Source organism: Sapajus apella, unplaced genomic scaffold, assembly GCF_009761245.1.
Source record: "Sapajus apella isolate SASKATOON/1434 unplaced genomic scaffold, GSC_monkey_1.0 scaffold5, whole genome shotgun sequence".
Taxonomy (NCBI): domain Eukaryota; kingdom Metazoa; phylum Chordata; class Mammalia; order Primates; family Cebidae; genus Sapajus; species Sapajus apella.
The window spans coordinates 7329420-7353334 of NW_022436945.1; the positions used below are offsets into that span (position 1 = coordinate 7329420).

The 23915-nt window shown below is 44.0% G+C and overlaps 1 protein-coding gene across 6 annotated transcripts in view; it reads right to left on the reverse strand.

The window, feature by feature from the left end:
* Nucleotides 1-23915, reverse strand: part of FAM184B (family with sequence similarity 184 member B) — a 139495-nt gene that overhangs the window by 35753 nt on the left and 79827 nt on the right. For 3 of the 6 annotated variants that reach the window (XM_032273170.1, XM_032273186.1, XM_032273165.1), the window contains exons 6-9: nt 23335-23427; nt 21249-21359; nt 16345-16452; nt 125-222 (exon numbers count right to left, since the gene is read on the reverse strand). In XM_032273170.1, coding sequence (XP_032129061.1) covers nt 125-222; nt 16345-16452; nt 21249-21359; nt 23335-23427 — 410 coding nt within the window. The remainder of the gene's footprint in view (nt 1-124; nt 223-16344; nt 16453-21248; nt 21360-23334; nt 23428-23915) is intronic. The other 3 variants (XM_032273179.1, XM_032273184.1, XM_032273187.1) reach the window with 3 other exon arrangements.

Here is a 23915-nt window from a genome sequence, read left to right on the forward strand (position 1 = left end):
TCCTCAAGCATGCTGCAAGGAGCAGTGAAAAATACTTGAGGACAGAATGAATGAATGGATAAATCCTTCCACATCTGAGTGCTCAGTCACTGGAGCACTCAGAAGTCTGTATGTCCTCCTGTACCTTTCTTCTTCATCACTGCTGGTTCCTTCTTCAGTTTCTAACTTATCTTGATACTCCTCCCCTCTCGGCGAAGTTTCATTCAGCTTCAAGCATGGATCCTAAGGCAAAAAAAAAAAAAAGCCAGATGAGCTTAAGTACAGCTTCATGATTCAACCTGTGGCTTATTCAAATCAGAAAGCAGAGGAGAGGGAGCCCCCAGCAACCCACTATTGGTGCTCAGCTTGCAGGGGGTGCCAATGCTTGTGATGGTGACGTGTCTAGAACAGTGCCTGGATTACTACGGTCAATGCCAGCCTTTAACCCTGTATCCTGTTTTTCAGTCTAGGAAGCATTTCACACTGCTGATAAAACTAAAGCATAAAGAGGGGAAGTAACCTGGCTAGGGTGCCACCATCAGTGAGCAGTGGAAATGAAATATGCAACTGGGCAGTAGGACCCTGGGGACTGAATTCTTGACCTCTTCCTGATATGGTTCTATGCATAACCCTCAGAGAGAGGACCTTGCTTTCTTGTTAAGTCTGCTGCACAGGGCTGCTGTGAAGACCTGAGAACAATGCCGGCTTACGGCTAGTGGTGTGTTTAAGTGTGAGTGATTGGTGTTATTATTACATCCGTTTTACAATTTGTAGTCTGCTATGTCCCATTATGTAGAATCGGAAGACATGGAACTTGCTGAATGACCAGAAATGGGGTATGGGAGGAGAATATGGAAACTATTAGTTAACAATGAGGCTTCTGAATCTTTTATGAATTGGATTTGCAAATGTTATCATTCCCCACTTCCCACAGAAATACGTAGGTGAAAAAGATCCTGTTATTTTGATTTTTCTATTTGTCGTAACCACTGTCCATGAAAACAGTATAAGACAGGGTAGGAACAGATTTATCTCATGAAATAGTGATAACAGTAACCTGTGCTTTTCACTAACTGGTTGCGTGGTCTTGAGCCAGTCTCCTCCCTTTTTTGGACCTGAGTTTCATCAGCTGTGAAACAAAGGGGATGGCTTACACCTATGGTCAAACTGTGTTCCAGGGATCCTGGGAGGTGTCTCAGGGGTAGAAAGGGGCAAAACTGAGGCTGGAAGACAGGTCCTCGGGCTTCCATCCCTCCTTGATCTGGAACAAAACTGCTTTGGTTGCCTTTTCACATACTGTAATGTCTATGAAAGGCCATCTGTGTCAAGACCAATGAAGACCTCCACATTGCCAAATACAAGGGACGATTCTTGGATCTGAGCTAACTGGGCCTCCTAGCAGAACTGGAAATATTGATGATTCCTTCTTTTATGGAGCCTTCTCTCCTGGGCTTTTTCCTCTCCTGTCAGTTGCTGCTTCTCAATCTCCTCTGCTGTTCATTCTCTCCTGCTTCTCAAACTGCCACATGTCCAGAACCAAACTCTTGATTTTACTCCTCCAAACAGCAAGCATGCACCTGGCTCAGGGCTTTGTACTGGCTTTTCCTTCTTCCCCCTGATATTTGCATTCCTTGCTCCCTCACTTCACTTGCTGCAACCAGGAGACTGTCCCTGGCTTAAAGCTTAGGATCTAGTACCAGACAACCTGTGTTTAAATGCCAGATCTTTTACTTATTAATGATGTGACCTTGGGAAAATTACTTAGGTTTTCACGAGGATTAAATGAGCCAATACATGTAAAGCTTTTAGAGTAGTAGCAGGTACCTAAGGTACATTCAACGCTCAAGTTTATTCCCTGGGATTCTTTTTTTTTTTTTTTTTTCAGATGGCATTTCACTGTCACCCAGGCTAGAGGGCAGTGGCACAATTTCAGCACACTGCAACCTCTGCCTCCTGAGTTCAAGAAATTCTCGTCTCAGCCTCCCGAGTAGTTGGAACTACAGGCATGCACCACCTTACCCAGCTCTTTTTTTTTGCATTTTTAATAGAGGGGTTTCACCATGTTACCCAGGCTGGTCCTGAAGTGATCTGCCCATCTCGGCATCCCAAAGTGTGGGGATTACAGGCACAAGCCACCGTTCCCAGACTGTTCCCTGGGATTCTTATTCCCTAGACACCTTCTCTAAAATCCCACCCCATCTCACTCTCTTTTCCTCACCTTGCTCTATGTTTTCTCAAAGGAAATATCATGGCCTGACGTTGATTTGTCTATTTTTTAATTATCTGTTTCCCTCACTGGAAGGTAAGCTCCATGAGTGCAGGGGCTTTGCTCACCTGTTTCTCTCATGCCTAGAACAGTGTGTGGCACATGTGAGTCATTACTAAACCAATAAACACAAATAAGTCACAGGCCACTCCAGGATAGCAGGAGGACCACTCTCTTCCATACTTGCCCTACACCCACTTTTTTTTGTTGTTTTTTGTTTTGTTTTGTTTAATGATACAAGATTTCGCTCTCTTGCTCAGGGAAGAGTACAGTTGCAAAATCATAGCTCACTGCAACCCTGACTTCTCAGACTCCTGATCCTCCCACCTCAGCCTCCCAAGTAGCTGGGATTACAGGTATGCACCACCATGCCCAGGTACTTTTTACATTCTCTGTAGGCACAGGGTCTTGCTATGTTGCCTAGGCTGGTCTGAAACTCCTGGGCTCAAGTGATCCTCCTGCCTCAGCCTCACAAAGTTCTCATATTTACAGGTATAAGCCACAGCATCCACCCTTCACCCGCTTTACATCCCAGGGAAGGAAGGGCCTGGGACTTCTGCTTTGTCGTGAAAATCCCCTGGGCACATGGCTGGAGGGTGGCGTGTGGAGATGACTGTCGCCCAAACTTTGAGTGTTTTCCTGCTTTGCTTTAGAAACCCTTTATGCTTTTATGATTTATAAATTCAAGTTCCATTTAAATGATTTGCATTGCCTCTAAATGTAGCAGAATACCACGTGATGCCCACTCCAGAGAATCAGCACGGCGATGGCACTTGGGAACCCACTGCCCACTGTGCCCAGGAGGACCCGTCCTGGGGCCTTCCGAAGTGATGGCCTGAGAGAGTAAACATCTGCTCCGCCTCCCACAGCTTTTCTCTCTAAGCCTTTATCTTCCCTGGAATGTTCTGTGTTAGCTCTGCTAAGCCAGAGCTACATTTGCCAGGACTTTCTTCTCTGTGTACTCTGGTCCATGTGACTTTGCATAAAACATGGCAGATGGAAGTGAAGCAGCAATCATTTCTTTGTGACGCTTGGATGCTTGAATGTAGCAACATGCCTGGTGCTGTTGCAGCTTACACACGTCATTGCTGATCAGCTCTCTCACCTTGTTGGCCAGGGCAGGTTTTGGGCTCTCAGCTCCTTCAGTTCTTGATGGTTTCTCCTTGACTTCTCCCTATGCTGGGCCAGTGTGTACAGCTCCTGAGACAGCAGCCAGGCCCGAAGCTCCTCCCACACCTGCTGGATCCTCCTCAGGCTTCTCCCTATCCCCGGCCAGGTGCATGTTTAGCTCCATGATGAAGGATGCCTGATTCTCCTGTGGGTCACCTGCATTAGCAAGGTGGAGCCTTCTTGGCTTCAGATACCGACATGGTTTAAGCCCAGCCTTGTGGGCCACAGTTCGTTCTTAATCTTCCTCACTTCACTTCTGTCCTTCTTTCCTTCCAGCGGCCACCCTGCTGACTTTAGGCCCACCATCAGGCAAAGAAGCAACAGTTGAACTTAAAGTGTAGCTGGCTCCTTCAACTACGCTAGGCCAGTTCCTAAATTTAATCTCATATCCTACATCATTCTTAGTAGCTTCTTTCTATGATAAGACCCTAATTGACTCACCCTTTCATCTCTAGATCCTACTTATTCTTCAAGGCACTATTCAACTGCTACTTCCTCATGAAGACTTCACAATCTTTTGTTGCAATTACACCTTCTCCTCTTAAAGTTCTCATAACAATTTTTTTTTTGCTACCACAATTTTCTTTTCGTTGTCATTGTTTTGTTTTGTTTTTTGAGGTGGAGTTTTGCTCTGTCACCCAGGCTGCAGTGCAGTGGTGTGATCTAGGCTCATTGCAACTTTCATATTCCGCGTTCAGGCGAGTCTCCTGCCTCAGCTTCCCAAGTAGCTGGGACTACAGGTGTGTGCCAACACTCCCAGTTAATTTTCGCATTTTTTAATTAGAGATGGGGATTCTCCACGTTGGCCAGGCTGGTCTTGAGCTCCTGACCTCAAGTGATCCACCTGCCTCAGCCTCCCAAAGTGCTGGGATTACAGGCGAGAGCCACCACACCGACCTTGCTACCACAATTTTCTTACAAATGCTTATTGATCACTTACTATGTGCCAGGCCTTGCTCTAGGGACACCTGAATAAACAAAAAAACAGAAATTTTTCTGCCTTGTGTTAGTTACAGGAGCATTTTCTTTCTCCCTTCCTAAACATAAGTGAATATAAAAGTAATCCCAGATATTGTTTTTAAAATGCTATAAACCCTACAGCCAGGGACTGAGAACGCAGCATAGCTATTTTTCACAGCCTGAGTCCTCCCTCTTTATGTAACTAGAAACTGAAGTCCAGCTGTTTGATGTGAACTGGTCACAGGGCCCCATGAGGTTGGTTCATTGTCATGTATTTTCAAAAATATTGCAACTAAACAGATTATAATCTACAACGTGAACCAGAGGCTAAAAGGTCCCCCTGTGCCTCCTAGTTTCAGGTATTTTGGGCATAAAAAATATCTCAGTGATCTCTAATTTCCACAAAGCATAGCAGTAAATATCATAGTCTAGAAGCAAAACAGCTTTGTGAGTTAGCTGCCATAAATTCAGGTTCTGTATAAACCTGGAAAAATTGCAGAGCGAACACGGAAAAAAAACAGATAATCAGATGAGCATATGTACTATTACAATATAAATACATAAATGATGTATGATTAATTAGGTTCAGGTCTCCAAAGGAAAATTCAAGGCTACAAAGAAATTTTGTTCAATAGAAAGCACAAAATATGTTGGCAAAACAATTCTAATGAGACCAGTAGTCAGGACAAACAGGAACTGGCTGAGTTCTACATGGAGAGCTCTTCATATAAAAGCAATTGTTCACTGAAATGCTCTAATAATGAAGCTATAGTCCTCTAACAACAGAGCCTAAAGCATATGGCAAATGTGTGTAATTGTAGTGAGAAACAGGAAACTTTGTAATGGGAGATTTTAATTACATCCCTCAGAAACTGATGCATGAAGCAGACAAAATGAACACATCTAAAAGCTGACTTTTTTAAAAGATGCATCAAACTCCTGGCAAGTCTGTTCAAGGAAAAAAGGATAAATAACTTAAAGCAATATGAATAATGGACAAGGACCTCATGACAGTTATTAGGGATTAAAAAGAATTCCAAATGTACTCTGAGGCAACACAGGGCCTGTGAAAGGGAATCTGCAGGATGTAATTTCTAGGCCACTTTATTGACCATGGCTATATTTAAAGGAGTTCTGGGCAGGAGTCCAGAAAGAGGAGAGGACTGAAAACACTAAAAGGGCTAATACACCCAGATAACAATATTGTCTCCCAGCTACATTGCATTTGTCTATTTCCATACATTATCTCATGGATGCATATGACTCTGTGAAGTAGCCAGGAAAGGCACTGCCATCTTTGATTTACAGATGGGAAACTAAAATTGGAGAAGCCCAGCCATTTGTCTCAGGTCTCATGGCCACTGGAAGGTGTCACAAAAACTAGAGTCCTGTATTTTCTGAGTCCCGTCCACATAATTCCGTGTCTCCACACTGACCCTCAGCTGCGCTGTGTTGAAATGATTGTCACCTACCAGCGTCAGGGCCTAACTGGATGTGAGTTCAAACCATGCTGTGCAAATTCCAAGTAACTGAAAAATGGAGACTCAAAAATCAACCTGAGAGGAGTAATGTCAGCAACACGGCAGAAGGAAGTCCTGATCCCCCTCTTTTTTTCCCAATAAGCACATCAATTCAGCAATAATTCATGGACACATTACATTTGTAAAAAATCAGACGCTAATCAAAAGGCTCTGGCACCTCAGGAGAATGCAAAACCACACTCACCAAAGCTGGTAGAGAGATTCAGAACACGCTCTTGCCAAAGATGCTGCCCCTGGTGAAGTACCATATAATCACGAATAGACTACCTACTTCAGCTTCAACCAGAGGAGGAAAGGAGTTGATTGGCATGTCTGGCACCCCACAAAGGGGAGGTCCCTAGAGAGCTAGCTTTTGTCTTGCTGGTGTTGGAGCTCTATAGGTCCATCAAAATCTAGCCACTTGGAGGAGAATGGAGGTGGAAACTTGGGCTGGTAGATACAATAGCTCCCCCTTGGCTCAGTGCAGAGTGAGCAAACAACAAACACAGCTGCCTGCTTCTTTCTGGGAGGAAAAGAGTTGGTAGAGACCGCCATTATCTGGCCACGCTCATTGACGGGGTAGTCTCCTGTACAAGATCAGCCTGGGAAGACTGGGAGAGGTGACTGCTTTGTCTAATGCATAGACACCAAAACATAGAGTCAAGGAAAATAAAAATCAGGCAAAGATGTTCCAAATAAAAGAAGATAAATCTCCATAAGTTGAACCTAATGAAACAGTTATATGATTTACCTGACAGAGAATAAAAATAATTCTCATAGAGTTGCTTACCAAGATAAAGAGAACAATGAATGAACAAAGTGAGAATTTCAACAAACAGAGGAAATGTTTTTAAAGTACCAAAAGAAATCATGGACCTGAAAATAAAATAACACAATAACTGAAATGAAAATTCAGTAGAGGAATTTAATATAAAACCATATCAAGCGGAAGAAAGGATTCGTGAACTCAAACACAGGTCACTGGAAATAATTTAGTCAAAGATGCAAAAAAAGAAGAAGAAAGAGAAAGGACAAGAAGGCTTATTTAAAAATAATGACTAAGAAGTTCCCAAATCGGCAAAAGGAAATAAATAAGCATACAGATCCAAGAAGCCCAAAATACGTCAGATAAGATGAACCTGAAGAACCACACTGAGATACATAATCAAATTGTCAAAGGTTGAAGACATAAAATTTCGAAAGCAGCAAGAGGAAAGCTATTTGTCACATATAAGGCACTGAACATTTTCCAGCAGAAAACTTGCAGGCCAAAAGGGAATGGGATGATATATTCAAAGTGCCAAAAAAAAAAAAATGTCAACCAAGAATACATACCTGGGAAAACCCTCCTTCAAAAATAAAAGAAAGTTTGACTTCCTGTTTACCAATTTGGATGCCCTTTATTTCTTTCTCTTATCTGATTGCTCTGGCTAGGACTTCCAAGTGCTATGTTGAAGAGGAGTGGTGATAGTGGGCATCCTTGTCTGGTTCCAGCTCTCAGAGGGAATACTTTCAACTTTTTCCCATTCTACTGAATTTTTTCCATTCAGTAGAATGTGGGTTTGTCATAGATGGCTTTTATTGCATTGAGGTATGTCTCTTGTATGCCAATTTTGCTGAGAGTTTTAATCATAAGGGGATGCTGGATTTTGTCAAATGCTTTTTCTGCATCTATGGAGATGATCATGTGACTTTTGTTTTTTATTCTGTTTGTGTGGTGTATCACATTTATTGACTTGCGTATGTTAAACCATCCCTGCATCCCTGGTATGAAACCCACTTGATCATGGCAGAACATCTGACAAAGGGCTAATATCCAGAATCTATAAGGAACTCAGATCAGCAAGAAAAACCAAACAATCCCGTCAAAAAGTGGGCTAATGACACGAATAGACAATTCTCAAAAGAAGATATACAAATGGCCAATAAACATAAGAAAAAATGCTCAACATCACTAATGATCAGGGAAATGCAAATCAAAACCACAATGTGATACAACCTTACTCTGCAAGAATGGCCATAATAAAAATAAAAATAATAATAATAATAATCATACATGTTGGCATGGCTGTGGTGAAAAGGGAACACTTTTACACTGTTGGTGCAAATGTAAACCACTATAAAAAACAGGTAAAGTTCTTTAGGAATCTCCATATTGTTTTCCATAGTGGTTGAACTACCAGTATCCCACTACTTTACCCAGAGGAAAAGAAGTTGTTATACGAAAAAGATACTTACACGTGCATGTTTATGGCAGCAAAATTTGCAATGCAAAAATATGGAACCAGCCCAAATGCCCATTAGTCAATGAGTAAATGAAGAAATTGTGGTATATATAAATATACCATGGAATACTACTCAGCCATAAAAAGGAACAGAACAATGGCATTTGCAGCAACACAGAGGGAAATGGAGACCATTATTCTAAGTGAAGTAACTCAGGAATGGAAAACCAAACATGGCATGTTCTCACTCGTAAGTGGGGGCTAAGCTATGAAGATGCAAAAGCATAAGAATAATACAATGGACTTTGGGGGCTCGGGGCAAAGGGTGAGAAGGGGGTGAGGGATAAAAGACTGCACAATGGGTTCAGCGTACCCTGCTCAGGCGATGGGTACACCAACATCTCAGAAATCAGCACTAAAAAGCATATTCAAGCACATAAGGTAAAACATATGTTAATTAGCTATATTGAGCCATTCCACAATGTATAGATATTTCAAAACATGTTACACATGATAAATCATAGTTTTTATGTCATTTTAAAAAATTACATCTAAATTTTGTTATTTTGAAAGTGTTTTCACAGATCTTTTTCAGTTTTGTTTTTGAGCCTGTCTTGTACCTGGTTGCACTAAATATATAATAGTTCTCTTTTGCAAAAAGCCCTAAAAGCCTAAATTTGAAGACATGTTCAATGATAATAACGATATAACAGAAGAAAGAACTTATTCATGTAACCAGACACCACCTGTTCCCCAAAAACCTATTGAAATAAATAAACAAAACAAAGCAAAAATCGTCTGCTTCTCTGAACTCTGAATAAAATAGAACATTCCTTCTGAGAATATCCCTGAGCCACTCCTGGTATTTCCAGAGTTGTTCAATCCAATTCCTACTCTTGGGTTTCCCATCAGGCGTTTTCCTAGGGTTCAGTCCCGTGCTCTCTCCAGTGCTAAAGTGGCCTGGGTATGAAGAGTGGGCATGGAAGAATAAACAGATCTGCTTCTCCTCCAAACCATCCCCCGCAAATGCCTCCTCCCACTTCCTCCCAGGCAAATGGCTGGTTATTTTAAATCTGTGTTCACATTAGGTCCTCATCTTTCATCTTCCAGGTGTTTAACCTTTCTGGATTATTTCTATTTTAAAGAAACACCCACGCCCAGGAAATCTCCTAGAAGGGAATATTCAAAGTCATTCTCAAGTTTATTCGACAATCTTTAAAAGGTAGCATTATGTACCTCTTAAAATAGAACACCTAATGTAATGGAGTTTTGCTGAAATGATTACAGGGAGCTGTAAAAGATACTCTAAAGTCACCTTACATTTACGGAATCTTTAACAGTTTTGAAAAGTGCCTTCATATGCTTTCTCCTGTTCATTATCACAAGTCCCTGGGAGTCTGAAGGGCAGGGATTCTTGCTATTTTACTAACAGAAAGTAGCACAGTATTGCAGCTTACAGCACAGGCCCCGGTGCCACCCTTTGGGCCTTGGTTTCTCCATAAGAAGTCTCATAGGGTTGTTTGTGGACTGTGTGAAGTACTATGGGTTTGCCATTATGAGTAATGAAGAAACTGATCTCAGGGCTGGTTTCTGATCTGTCTGAGGCTCCCAAGCAGCTCTTAGGTAGAGCTGGGTGCCTTATGCTGTCTTCCTAGGCGCTAGAGAATCTCATCCGATGCCAGGAACCTCTCTGTGGAGTGAAGGGCAGCCTACCTTGTTCCATGTCAGATGGAACCAGACCCTCAATTCATACCAGACAGAGGGTGCTGGCCCCTAATTGGCCTGAGGGACACTCAGGATGTCACAGTTGTTTAAGAGCCTAGTGGTCATCTTCCTACCAATGGCCAGGAGAGCTGACGCCTTGAATTCCCATGGTCTGCCACGTATGGCACGGGGTGACTGCTGCCCAGAAAACCACTCAGGGCCTCCAGGGAGCAGGGTACACTTTCAGGGTTGGAGAGCTTTGGAGTGTCCCTGGCTCCTGCCGAAAGGGCCTCAAGGAGCTTGTCTTGGGCTGCTTCCCCATGGTATGCCATTTCCTGGTGAAGTCATTTTCAGATTTCAGTGTCAACAGATGTCCACAGATGTCATTCTTCTGGAATAGTTTCCTGGACTCTCCTGGACAAAATGCTTCCTCTCCCACATGGGCTTGCCATTAACATATCTTCTTGCCATCATTATAGCAGTGATCATAACAGGTTAATATTTAAGGAAGTATATATTTCTCTCATTTGGAATACGAGTCTGCCAAGGACCAAGACTGTGCTTCATTCTCCTGGACATGCAGCCCCATGGCTAGTATAGTGAAGGTAGGCAGACATATTTATAGCGACGAGATGACTTCAATAGCAGCTACCACAAACAACTCCCTTTTCCTTCTGGAGAGCAGGCAGGGGCTTGAATAAAATTTCCACCCTTCTCCACCACTCAGGAACCAAAGGAGTCTTCCGGAAAAAAAGCTTTCCTTCAGAGTTACCATGACTAAAATGGCTTTCTGGAAACCAATTAGTAAAACTTTGAATCTACAAGAATCAAGGAGACTGTGAGGGAGAGACCAGGATTAAAGTCTTGGCAAGGTCCCAGCTAAGCTTAGTGGGGACAGAACCACACTCACGTTTGGCAGCCCTCTCCCTGTATGTTCTGGGAATGGAGGGAAAAGCCTGCTCTCAATTGACATTATTATTTTATCTCTTTCTCCTTTTTAGATTTCTTTTTATTGTTTATTTATTTATTTTTGAGACAGAGTCTCGCTCTGTTGCCCAGGCTGAAGTGCAGTGGCATGATCTTGGCTCACTGCAACTCACAGGTTCTAGCAATTCTCGTGCCTCAGTCTCCCACGTAGTTGAGACTACAGGCATGTGTCACCATGCCCAGGTAATTTTTGTATTTTTAGTAGAGACCAGGTTTTGTCATGTTGCCTAGGCTAGTCTTGAACTCCTGGCCTCAAGTAATCCACTTGCCTCGGTCTCCCAAAGTGCTGGGATTATTAGCATGAGCTACTGCGCCTGGCCTGTTTTTATTTCTCTTGTCTCACTGAAATGCTCAGCTACTGCCCTGACCTCAAACCCCCGAGTCTTGAACAAACTTAAATTTTAAAGCCCCAGTCCAGCAAGAACAACACTGAGGAAGCTATCATTTAATATCCTGTTCTGACCCCCGTTTCCACCAGCAGATCTGCCATCAGATTGTTCAAGCCCCTCCACACCTCTCCAGCTTTCCTTCCGCCTTGTATCGACTTGTGTGGTTGCAGGTATGGCCGTACTGAAGTGTGCTGCTCACACATCATCTAGACCTAGGCAGAGCTTCAGCTCACCAGGTTGGCACAGAGCTGGCTTGCCAACACTATTTGAACTAGATTACATTTTTTTTTCTGATTGGCAAAGTCAGAAAGTTTGGTAACTTGCTGTGTTAGCAAGGCATACGTGCTGCTGGTGAGCGCACGGAGCAGAGCAACCTCATTTGGGGGCAAGTGATGGTATCTATCGAAGTTAAACACCCACAGGCCACGGGACCCAGCAAATTCCACATGAGCAGAAGTTAGCACCTAGGGAGCATTTGCACACACTAGGTGCTGTTTCCAACACCAGACAGACAGGAATTCATTTAGATCTCAAAAGACACTCTGGAGTAGAGGCTATCATCATCCTTGGTTTATAAATGAGAAAGGTGAAGCAAACAGATATTAAATTGTTTGTCCAAGATTATCCAGCCAGTAAGAACTTAGGTGTCTGGTTCAGGGCTGAGCTTGCTTAACTGCTATACTACATTATATCCCTGTATGATGCTAACCATTGAAGTATTACCTATAATAGAGAAATACAAAAACAATCTAAATGTCCATCATAAGAGAGTGGTTCAATATAATATGGTTTTTCTGTATAAGGGGAGAACTAGATGGTTGTTTATTTTTAATGAAGCTGACAGGGAAGTATACTGATATATTACAATCTCTAAGCTATGAAATTTAAGTTAAGAAAAGCAGAATTGGCTAGGCACGGTGGCTCATATCTATAATCCCAGCACTTTGGAAAGTGGAGGTGGGTGGATGGCTTGAGCCCAGGAGTTTGAGGCCAGCCTGGACAGCATGATGAAGCCCTGTCTCTACAAAAAATACAAAAATTAGCTGGGCATGTTGGTGGGCATCTGTAGTCCCAGCTACTCAATGAGGCAGGGAGGATTGCCTGAGCCCAAGACGCAGAGGATTGCAGTGAGCTGAGGATTGCAATGAGACACAAAAGTTAGCCAGGCATGGTGGTGGGTGCCTGTAGTCCCAGCCACTCAGGAGGCTGAGGCAGATTGCATGAGCCCAGGACATTGAGGATTTCAGTGAGCCAGGACTACACTCCACCCTAGATGACAGAACAAGACCCAGTCTCAGGAAAATAAAACAAAACCAGAATTCATGAGAGTATTCTATCATTTATAGAAAAAAAATCCATAATTGTGCCTATATATACACTATACAAGGATATATAAGAAGAGAGAAAATAAACAAGTGGTTTTCTCTGGGATAGGGAACTCAACAGGAAAAAGAAGATGTTTTCCAATGTATACCTTTATATACCATTTGAGTTCTGTACCATATATGTGGATTGCTTATTTGAAAAGAGGTCTTAATTTGAAAGAACCAACAATACCTGCCTAATAGAAAACAGCACCAGATGTTGAAGCTATTATTAAGGGTCCATGTTGTTTTCCAGCTATTTGTTTATGCACACTTCTCCCTCCAGCATCCAGCTCAGAGGCTGGCACATCCCAGGTATTGCACACAGGACTGCAGAATGAATGAATAACGTGCATATTGAGTTGAATCAAATGAAACATATTTGTCGAGGTTCCTGCTGCAGCTCTATAGAGGTGGCATCTGCACTTCCTTCTAGAAACTGAGCTCATTCACTATTCATGACAGCAAAAACATGAAATCAACCCAAATGCTCATCAATAATAGACTGAATAAAGAAAATGTGGTACATATACACCAGGGAATACTATGCAGCCATAAAAAGGAAGGAGATCATGTCATTTGCAGCGACATTGATGAAGCTGGAAGCCATTATCCTCAGCAAACTAACGCAGGAACAGAAAACCAAACACTGTATGTTCTCACTTATAAGTGGGAGCTAAACAATGAGAACACATGGATACAGGGAGGGGAAAAACATTTACTGGGGCCTGTTGGGAGAGGGCAGTGGGTTGGGGAGAGCATTAGGGATAAGAGCCAATACAAGCTGGGCTTAATATCTAGGTGATGGGTTGACAGGTGCAGCAAACCACCATGGCACATGTTTACCGATGTAACAAACCTGCATAACCTGCACAGGTACCCTGGAACTTAAAAGAAAAGAAAGTGAGCTCATTGAAAGACATTCTAGATTAAGAAGGCTGAGGAGTTTCCTGGTAGACAAACCCATGGTTCCCAACAGGCACTTACACTGGACTTCTCCAGGACTTACTTTTTTAGCTACAGAAGTGGTTCTCAACTGGGGATAATTTTGCCCCAGAAGACATTTTTGGTTGGAGGGGTACTACTGGCATGTAGCAGGTAAAGCCCAGGGATGCTGCTATACATCCTGCCACACACAGCACAGCTCCCCACAACCCGCCATAACAAAGAATTATGTAGCCCCAAAGTCACGTGCTGAAGCTGAGCTGTGGTGATAGCACTGGCTCACCGACATCATGACCATGACTGGTAGACTTGGGTCATCAGCCCTGGGACACACCTATAGCTTCTACGTGTTTATGTTCCCTCCTAAAATACAGCCTGCTGTACAATCCTCCTGAACTGCATTTTTTATTCAGTCTCCAGCTTACCAACCTTATTTCAGATTTAATCTCATCAAGAAGGATACCAGCCAACTGCGGTCCATCTCCCTGCCACGGTCACTTTGAGGAGCTGAAAAATACTTGAATATCTTAGGACGACCTTTCTGGGAAACCCACAGGGTGCTGGTGAAAGAAAGGTTCAGCTGTCCCTGGGGCCAAAAGTTCTCTGGAATGCTAGCTCATGAGACAGGTTCTTGAGAAACTAAGGGAGAATAAAAATATCCGCACATTCCTCAGGCAGAAATCTTCCAAAAGGAGGGGGGCAGCCTCAGATCAGGAAGGGGCAAGTCCTGTGGGTGAGGGTGCCTCTGCTCCCTTGGGCTTCTCCTCCCAGCCTACACAGGGGCAACAGGGCTGCTGAAGGATTCTCCCCTAATCTGGGTGTCAGAGGAGGAAGGAGGGAACCCAGGGAGCCCTGGCTGCTCCCCTTAACCCAGTGACAGTTGGAGCCTGTTTCATCTGGAAGGCATCTTGGGTATGTGCTGCTCTCATGGTGAGAGGAGGGGATCAGGGCCAGTGGTTCCGTCCTATCTTGGCTATTTATCTGCCTGTGACTGTGGGAAGGTCACCTGCCCTCACCTTCTGTTTTCTTTTCTGTAAAATGGGTGCCTTACAGTGTTGTTGCAAAATTCCAGTGAAGCTGAGCATGCTGGCTCATGCCTGGAATCCCAGCACTTTGGGAGGCCAAGGTGGGAGGATCACCTGAGGTCAGGAGTTCAAGACCAGCCTGGCCAACATCATGAAACACCATCTCTACTAAAAATACAAAAATTATCCTGGTGTGGTGGTGTGCACATGAGGTCCCAGCTACTCGGGAGGTTGAGGTGGGAGGATCATTCGAGCCCAGGAGGTCGAGGCTGCAGTGAGCTGTGATTGCACCACTGTACTGCAGCCTGGGCAACAGAGCAAGAACCCGTCTCAAAAACACAAAAACTCCAAAGAAGTCAAAGATGAGAACAGTGCTCTACGACTGACCTACAGTACACATACAAAGGCTGATTATTATTTAAATCCACAGTCACTAGATTTTGGCTCATTTTTACCCTGGCGAATATGTGGTTGAATATGGGTTATTCCACCAGAGTATGCCATGGGGGCTGTTGGCAGGACCAGGGCCTGAGCCCTGGAAGGTGGATGTCATGGGAGAGAAACTGCCGTTCCTGAGGACACTCATGTACAAGAGACTGGTGAGAGGGATGTGGTAAGATTCATAGTCACCCATGTAGTGTTTTCCCACCTGGACTTTGAAATAGCCTGAAATTTGCAGGCAGCAGTCAAATAAGTGAAATTGAAGGCCGTGGGGTTTTTATGGCTCTCTTCCTGCCGAAACAGGAATTAAGAGGGTTATTCAAGCCAGGGTACTCAAGCGCCCACTTCACAGGGATTATTTATATTCCTGCCATGGTGCAACAAATGTTCACTGAGTGCCTATCTTGTGGGTTAGGCTGTGTCCCTAAGAGGATATGCTGAAGTCTTAAGCCCCAGTACCTATGAATGTGACCTTATTTGGAAATCGGATCTTTGCAGATGCAATTAGTTACGAAGAGGTCATACTACAGCAGCAGAGTGGGCCCTAAATCCAATGACAGGTGTCTTTATAAGAAGGCTATGTGAAGACACAAAGACTCAGACACACGTGGAAGGAGGCCATGTGATGACAGAGGCAGAGATCGGAGTGACGCGTCTACAAGGAAGACTTGGCCAAGGAACACAAGGATTGCCCAGCAACCACCAGAGGCGAGGGGAGAGGCACAGACCAGGTTCTCTCCCGCAGCCTCCAAAATAAACCAACCCTCCCAACACCTTGATTTCAGACTTCTGGCCTCCAGAACTGTGACTGAGTAAATTTCCATGGCTGAAGCCACCAAGTATGTGGTAATTCATTATGGCAGTCCTGGAGAACAATACAACCCACCATGAGCCAGACAGGGAGACAAACAGGAACCAATTTCTACCCTCAAGCAGCGTCCCTGAAAGGGCAGCTTCACGGACAAGGGTTGTTGTGAGAGCAAATGAGATCACGGCTGTGGAGGGGTCAGCGGGGGAAAGAGGGGCTTTTATGACTACTGCTGAGGTTAGTGCTGGGAAGAATGAAAGGCCTTGCTCTAGTTGAGTGCGTCCTTTATCCGCCAGGCAGGCTGCTCTCAGAGAGAGAGTGGAGACTTATCTGACAGGCTTATTCTTTTTCAAACCACGCGATAATTAGTCAGAACTCTGTTTCCTTTGTGGTTTCTGTGAATGGATTTGTGGTGATTTTTTTTTTCCCCAGGCATTTTGGCAGTGCCGAGTGGAAATGTAAAAAAGCCCATTAACATCAGCATGTGTCACTGGGGACACCGAGAGGCTGAGACGGAGAAGAGAAAGATCTTTAATTAAAGCTGACAAAGCTGGATGTTACCTGTGTCTCCAGAATGCTGCAGCGCTGGCAGCCTAATTCCTGGGGCCTCTCCTCAGCCTTTGTGGGGCGCGCCTTATTTTGTTGGATAAATTCTTCCAGCCTCAAAACCTAGAACAGAAGATTAGAAACACCATGCAATGAAACCAAGTTCTGCCTCCATGATACAGTCATTCTTCTGGGAATCAATTCTCCTGGGTCAGTCTGTTCTGAGGAAAGTGTCCTATTAGACAAATTCTGCATACACTTCTAGAAATTCCATTTCTTTCTTTCTATTCTTTTTTTTTTTTTTTTTTTTTTTGAGCTGGAGTCTTGCTCTGTCGCCAGGCTGGAGTGCAGTGGCATGATCTCGGCTCACTGCAACCTCTGCCTTCCGGGATCAAGCAATTCTCCTGCATCAGCCTCCCGAGTAGCTGGGACTACAGATGCACACCACCATGCTGGCTAAACTTTTGTATTTTTACTAAAGACTGGGTTTCACCATATTGGCCAGGCTGGTCTCAAACTCCACCCACCTCGGCATCCCAAAGTGCTGGGATTACAGGTGTGAACAACTGCACCATGCCTAGAAATGCCATTCTTAATGAGCTAGTTGCTTAGTCTTTCCAGAAGAAAATGTGCCCAGAAGGTTTCCAGTATTCCACATTTTCCTTTAAATTATTTACATACATTTTTCCATACTAGATCTGTAGGGTGGCTTTCATACCATTCCCAGAAGGCCACTCAATGTCTTTTGAAAATAACAACAAAAAAGTTAATTGGTAAAGAAAATATAAAACATTTAAGAATCATATAGATAAAATGAGAGAAGAGTGGGTGGGTGGTGCTCTAAAAGTGTAAGGCCTTAGTTATGATGACGATGATTAGCCAACTAATTGGAATATGTGAATTAAACAGACTGCTGTCCCCTAGACTTTGAGGAGAATGAAGCCAAAACCCATCAAGAACACTTAGACTTTGCTCAAATTTTTCTAGAAAACTTAATACTAGTTAGGCACCATGCTAGGTACAAGGAGGGTTGGGGAAGGGATGGAGTGAGAGCAAGACGGTAAAATCATAAAACATGGTCCCTGCCTTTAAGGAGCCATCATTTTATGAGGGAGATAGACCTATGTTTATAACCACAATGACATCTGGTAGAGATTCGTACAAAATAATAAGAGTACTTCCTTAATGGTGCATTTGCTCTATGCCACCCAGGAATCTAAGCCTTTTTTCTTTTTAAATGATTTTCTTTTTTAAAAAATTGAGACAGGATCTTGCTATGTTGCCCAGGCTGGTCTCGAACTCCTAGACTGAAGAGATCCTCCCACCTCAGCCTCACCAAGTACTGTGATTACAGGGGTAAACCACTATGCCCAGCCAGGAACCTAAGCCTTTTACAGTATTAACTCTTTTAATCCTCAAAACAGCTATTATGAGGTGGGTACTACTACACAGAATTTACAGCAATAGGGCCAGGCACAGTAGCTCATGCCTGTAATCCCAGCACTTCGCGAAGCCAAGGTGGGCGGATCACCTGAGGTCAGGAGTTTGAGACCAGTCTGGCTAACATGGTGAAACCCCATCTCTACTAAAAATATACACAATTAGCCAGGCATGGTGGCGCATACCTGTAATCCCAGCTACTTGGGAGGCTGAAGCAGAAGAATTGCTATAACCTGGGTGGCAGAGATTGTAGTGAACAAAGATTTTGCCAATGCACTCCAGCCTGGGTGACAGAGGAAGACTCCATCTCAAAAAAAGAAATTTACAGCAATAAACTCTGCCCAGGGGCATTCAAGCAGCTTAAGGGCACTGAAGGATGAATAGGAGTTAGTGAATGTTGAAGGCAGGATAGCGCATTCTGGACAGCAGGAACAGCAGGTGCAATAGAGAGGGCAGGTGGGACAGATGTGAAAACTGAAGAAAGGTTCCATGTTGGAGGGACTGGAGTGAAGGACTGGACAGAGGCAGCAGAGCCTTGGAGGACAGTTAGGTTGGGCAGCAAGTTAGGTTGGGTCCAAATTGTGAAGAACATGGGGATTAAAGATTTTAGAGAGGGAAGACTGGGGCTTTGAGCAGATTTGGATTTTAGATCATGAGTTCTGGAAGTAGCTGGCCTCGGGAGAATGTGGAGGCAGAAAGATCCATGACAATGCTCTTGCAAGACTCCAGCAACATTGCAGGGGAGCAGCAAGGCTATGAGAACGTCCTCCAGGCTTTACATAAGGAATATTAGAGGAAGAGATATTTCAAGATTATGAAACTATGCGTAAACTGCATCTTGCTAAGGTTTACAAAATATTCAGAGGGGCCTGTACAATTGTTTATGTAACATCCACAAGTGGGGAAAGAGTCTAGGCAAGCCATTCCAAGGATCTTGTTCAAGGCATAGGTATGGAGGGAAGAGGGGGAACAGAAAGGCTTACGGCATAGGACCCACAGGACTTGACAAGGATTGAGTGTGATGATGGGAGAAGATGGAGACTAGGGGTGAGGATGGGAGAGCTGGGAGTGATTGTGATCAAGGATGACACTTCCATTTCTAGCTTTGGTAAGAGGGGGACAGACTGTAGCACCATTTAAGGGGGAGGTGTCAAAGATGGAGAGTAAGACCTAGGGCTTTTGTCAATGGTCAGCCTCTTGGTCATGACTTGCTATCTGTAAACATTTAGGTCCTGAGTGACCCTTAGTAATCAAAGAAGCAACATACCATGCTAGAGGCAGCATTAGCTTAGCAGTTAACGGCGAGGTCATCAGAGCCACGTTACCCGGGTTTGAATCTCAGATCTGCTACTTGTTAGCTATGCAACTTTGGGAAAGTAATTTACCATCTCTCTGCCTCAGTTGTCTCATTTGTAAATAGAGATGATAATAGCAACTACATGGTAAAGTGGTTGTGAGTATTAAAATAGTAAATGTAAGCTTCTTAGATAGTGTCTTGACTGGAGCGAGTGCTCCACAAAGCTAGCCATTGTTTTTGCTTTTGTTTTTTAAAAATTTTTTTAAAAAGCTCTAAGGCACATTCACAGAAATAGGTCAGGGCTCAGGCTTCCTTGACTTGTTATTCAAAAGAATAATTGGGCTGGTCTCACACATGTACATGAGGCCACCTTAAGCTCTGCAGCGAGCAGTTGTCCAGGTACAGCATGAAGACTGGCAGTGTATCTTCAACACGGCAAGGGAGGGAGAAGTGAAGGAGGAGGGAGTGAGGGAAAGGAGGAAGGAAGGGAGGATGGCAGGGAAGAAAGGAGGAAGGAGAGAGAAACAGGCTTCTTTGCTATGCAGCCCCACCTTTGTCTGGACTAAAACAGAAGCCTCTATCCTAGAACTTTTCACCAAGACCCACCTTTAGACCCGATATATCAAGTCTAAGAAACAAAATGCTCATGTTTTATTTATTTATTTATTTTTGAGACAGGGTTTTGCTCTTGTTGCCCAGGTTGGAATGCAATGGTGTGATCCTGGCACACCGCAACCTCTGCCTCCTGGGTTCAAGTGATTCTCCTGCCTCAGCCTCCCAAGTAGCAGGGATTATAGGCATGTGCCACCATGCCTGGCTAATTTTGTATTTTTAGTAGAGACGAGAGTTTCTGCATGTTTGTCAGGCTGGTCTTCAACTCCCAACCTCAGGTGATCCACCTGACTTGCCCTCCCAAAGTGCTGGGATTATAGGCATAAGCCATCGCGCCCGGCCTCATCATTTTTTTTTTAAAATAATAATTTTAGACATAGAGGGAGTTAGAGAAAACATAACACCCATGTACTTATCAGTCAGCTAAAGAAATAACACGTCACAAATACAGCTGCAGCCCCTTATACTCTCTCCCTTCTAGAGATAACCACTGGTCCAATTTGATTCTGTCATCCTCATGCTTTGTTTAGACTGACCTCTTGGATATTCCTAAACAATCGATACTGCTTTACACATGGCCTCTGTGTTCTTAAAAATTCCCCAGAGGTTGTGATGTACAGCCAGGGTTCAGAAGCCAGTTTCATGGGTTCCTGAGGCAGATGGGAGACACAGGTCTCATCTGGAAGGTTTGAGGGAGGACAGGGGAAGGAAGGAAACTTGTCGACATTTCTTGGTTAAGCAGGCTCAGAAATGCCCTTGGGATTCCATTTCCAGCCTTTTTCACTAGTTCTTTCATACTTTCAGGGGCCCACAAAAATGTTTTCATTTCTTTTAAAATCAGAAAAAAAGTACAGTCTGGATGATATTCATCTTTTTACCAGTGCAGTCATACAATATAAATTTCTAATTTTTTTTTTGAGGCAGAGTTTTGTGCTTGTTGCCCAGGCTGGAGTGCAATGGAGTGATCTCAGCTCACTGCAACCCCTGCCTCCCAGGTTTAAGCAATTCTCCTGCCTCAGCCTCCCAAGTAGCTGGGATTACAGGTGTACACCACCACGCCCAGCTAATTTTGTATTTTTATTAGAGATGGGCTTTCATCATGTTGGTCAGGCTGTTCTCGAACTCCTGACCTCAGGTGATCTGCCTACCTTGGCCTCCCAAAGTGCTGGGATTATAGGCATGAGCTGCTGTGCCCGGCCTTAATATTTTTTAATAAAGGAAGGGCCTAGAATGCCAAAAGTACTAAGAGCCCGCAAAGAGGTGAATATAGCCATGGGGAAGGAAAGGCAGAGGAACTGCATGTTCCCCACTTGTGCCTTCATGCAGCCACAGAACCAACTCCAGCGGCCTCCTGTGTCCTTCTCTTATTTGAGACATTAAAGACCTGTTTGTTTAAGCCTCCCTAATTTGGCTGTCTGTTACTTGCAGCTAAATGCATGCCCTCTGAGACAGCCTTCCTATCTGGCTGAGCGTCCTTTTCTATCTTCCAAGATTCCTGGCTTTTCAGTTAGGCAGAAGCTCCCAGGAACCAGAAACAGCATCCCAAGTCTTGCTTTTGTTCTGGGCTCACCTCGAGCAGAGAATTCTGGAGCTTCACATTGAGGGCGGCTTTCTCTTCTTCCAGCTGCTTTATCTCCTTTTCTGATTTCTTCCTCACTTCCTCCAACTGTGCTTCTACTTCCTAAATGACGATTGGAAGAGTTAACCACACAAGGCACAAAAACAGAACACAACATTTTCACACCCTGCCTCATTCCCAGAGGAGATTAAAGAAGCTTACGAGAGTCACACAATACTGCAAATAAACATAAATTAGAAATACACGAGAAGGTCAAAAGAAAACATGTGTTAATTTCACACCACACAGACTGATATATATAGGGGTGGGGTGGGGCATACCATTATCCTGAAGTTTTCTAGTGTGAAATAGAAATAAATGCTCATTACTGACAAAATTCTGTGCCACATAAGTCAAAAAGCCAACTACATTTTCAGATGCAGGGAAACAGGAAAAGCAGCACAAAATTTCTTCTTCTTAACAGCATCCATACATGAGTCAAAATGTTTGGATTGGCTGGGTACAGTGGCTCATACCTGTAATTCCAACACTTTGGGAGGCCGAGGCGGGTGGACTGCTTGAGCCCAGGAGTTTGAGACCAGCCAGGGCAACATAGTAAGACAGTGTCTCTATTTAAAAAATAAATAAATAAAATAAAATAAGTGATGGGGTTCCCAGGGCTGATTGCTCCATGGTCCCTCACCACAGCCCATGAACCTCTGTGCAAAGCAGATCCAGGTGAAGCAACATTCTGGGGACCACATGAATGGTGCAGTCATGTTCCAGCTGTGTCATCTGGAGCACATTTCCTAACCTCTCATGACTCACTGTGGTACTTGCATGCTCCGTGCCACTCAAGGTACACAGTAAAGGATCAGTAGATGATCAGCACTACTATTATTCTCATATAGACCTAGGCTTTCCATTTTAGCCTAATTTCTATGGAAACTGTGCAAGTATCTAAAGGAGTGAATGAGATAGTCTGTTCCTCTTAGCTGAACTTTAGGAAGATATTGTGTCACTCATCCATTCAACAAATATTTCTTAAGATCTACTATGTGCTAGGCACTGATCTCAGAGCTGGGGAGATAAAAGGGAGAATTTTTATTTCAGGAGCTTACACCAGGAGCTGACATTTGAGTGAAAGAGACGGGCAGCAATCAAAGTCCAAGAGTAAACAAGACAGCAAACACTAGGTTGGATGGAGAAATAATAAAGCCAGGAGGGGACTTCCCAGTGTTGGGGAGGGGTGGAAATATTAGATAACTAAGTGCTCCAGAAAGCGACTTTGGAGTAAAACCCTGTAATAAGTGAGGGGGTTCACCAAGGAGATGTCTGGGTGTGAGGTTTCCCAGACCTGCAAAGGCCCTGGCATGTTCTGAGGACAGAGAGGAGCCACTGTGGCTGGACTAGATGAGGTTTGGGGAGCACCATCTGAGGCCTCAAACATCAAGGTAAGACTTACCAGTGAGGTGAAGACCACTTAATGGTCGGTCAGAGGAGTGACGTGGTTCCAATTATATTATGATAAGCTTGCTACTGTGTTTTTTTTTGTTGTTTTTTTTTTTTTGTTTGTTTGTTTTGAGACAGGGTCTCACCCTGTCACTGAGACTGGAGTACAATAGCACAATCATGCCTCACTGTAGCCTTGACCACCCAGGCTCAAGCAATCCTCCTACCTCAGCCTCCCAAGTAGCTGGGGCTACAGGTGCATGCCACCATGCCCAGATAATTTTTAAAATTTTTTTGTAGAGATGGAGTCTTACTATGTTGCCCAGGCTGGTCTCGAACTCCTAAACTCCAGCGATTCTCCCACTTCCACCTCTCAAAGTGCTGGGATTACGTGCATGAGCCACCATGCCCAGCTTCACCACTGGTTTCCCTCTTGACTACAGACTGACATGGTGGAGGGGTGGGGTGAGAGCAGTGGCAGACAGGCCTGGGAGGAGGCTGTGCTGATAACTGAAGTTGGCTGGGCCTGTGGCAGCAGGGCAGCCAAGAGGAGGGGTAGAAACTGGGATATATGTGGAATGTTGACTAACAGAACTCACTGAAAGGAGGGGTCAGGTAACTAAACATGTCAAATAATCCTGCTTACCTTTCTTTTGGATGCTCCAGGGGCCCTCTGTAGCACCCAAAAGTTAGGGGTTGGAAAAGACAACCTTGAAACTGAAGTTTCATTTGGGGAAGCCTGTGAAATATGTTAAAGGTTTAAAACACTTGATAGTATGAAACAGAATTCCAGATTACCATAAGTCATTTATTTTAGCCAAAACGATGACTCAAAAACTGGACTTTCTGACCTAAGCAAGGAGAGAATGGTGCCACCACGAACTGAGGTGGGGACAGAAGGAGTGGATTCAGGGACTGTCTGAGGAGCTTGTCTGCACATGTTAAGTTTGATAAGATAGAGGGTCTGGAATTCAGGGGAGGGTTCTGGGTTGGTGTATGCATTTGTGAGCCATCAGCATACAGAGTTTATTGAGGCATGCGTTTGAATGAGAAGAGCTAGAGAGAGAATATGAAGGAAGATATAAGACATTAAAGAACTAAGCCCTTGGACGCTCCAAAATTTCCTGTGAATCAGAGGTTACAATATCCAGCAGGCATTTGTAGAGCAGCTCTCCTAGGCTGTCAGTTGACGGCGGACCTGTCGGTCTAATGGACATAATAATGGTA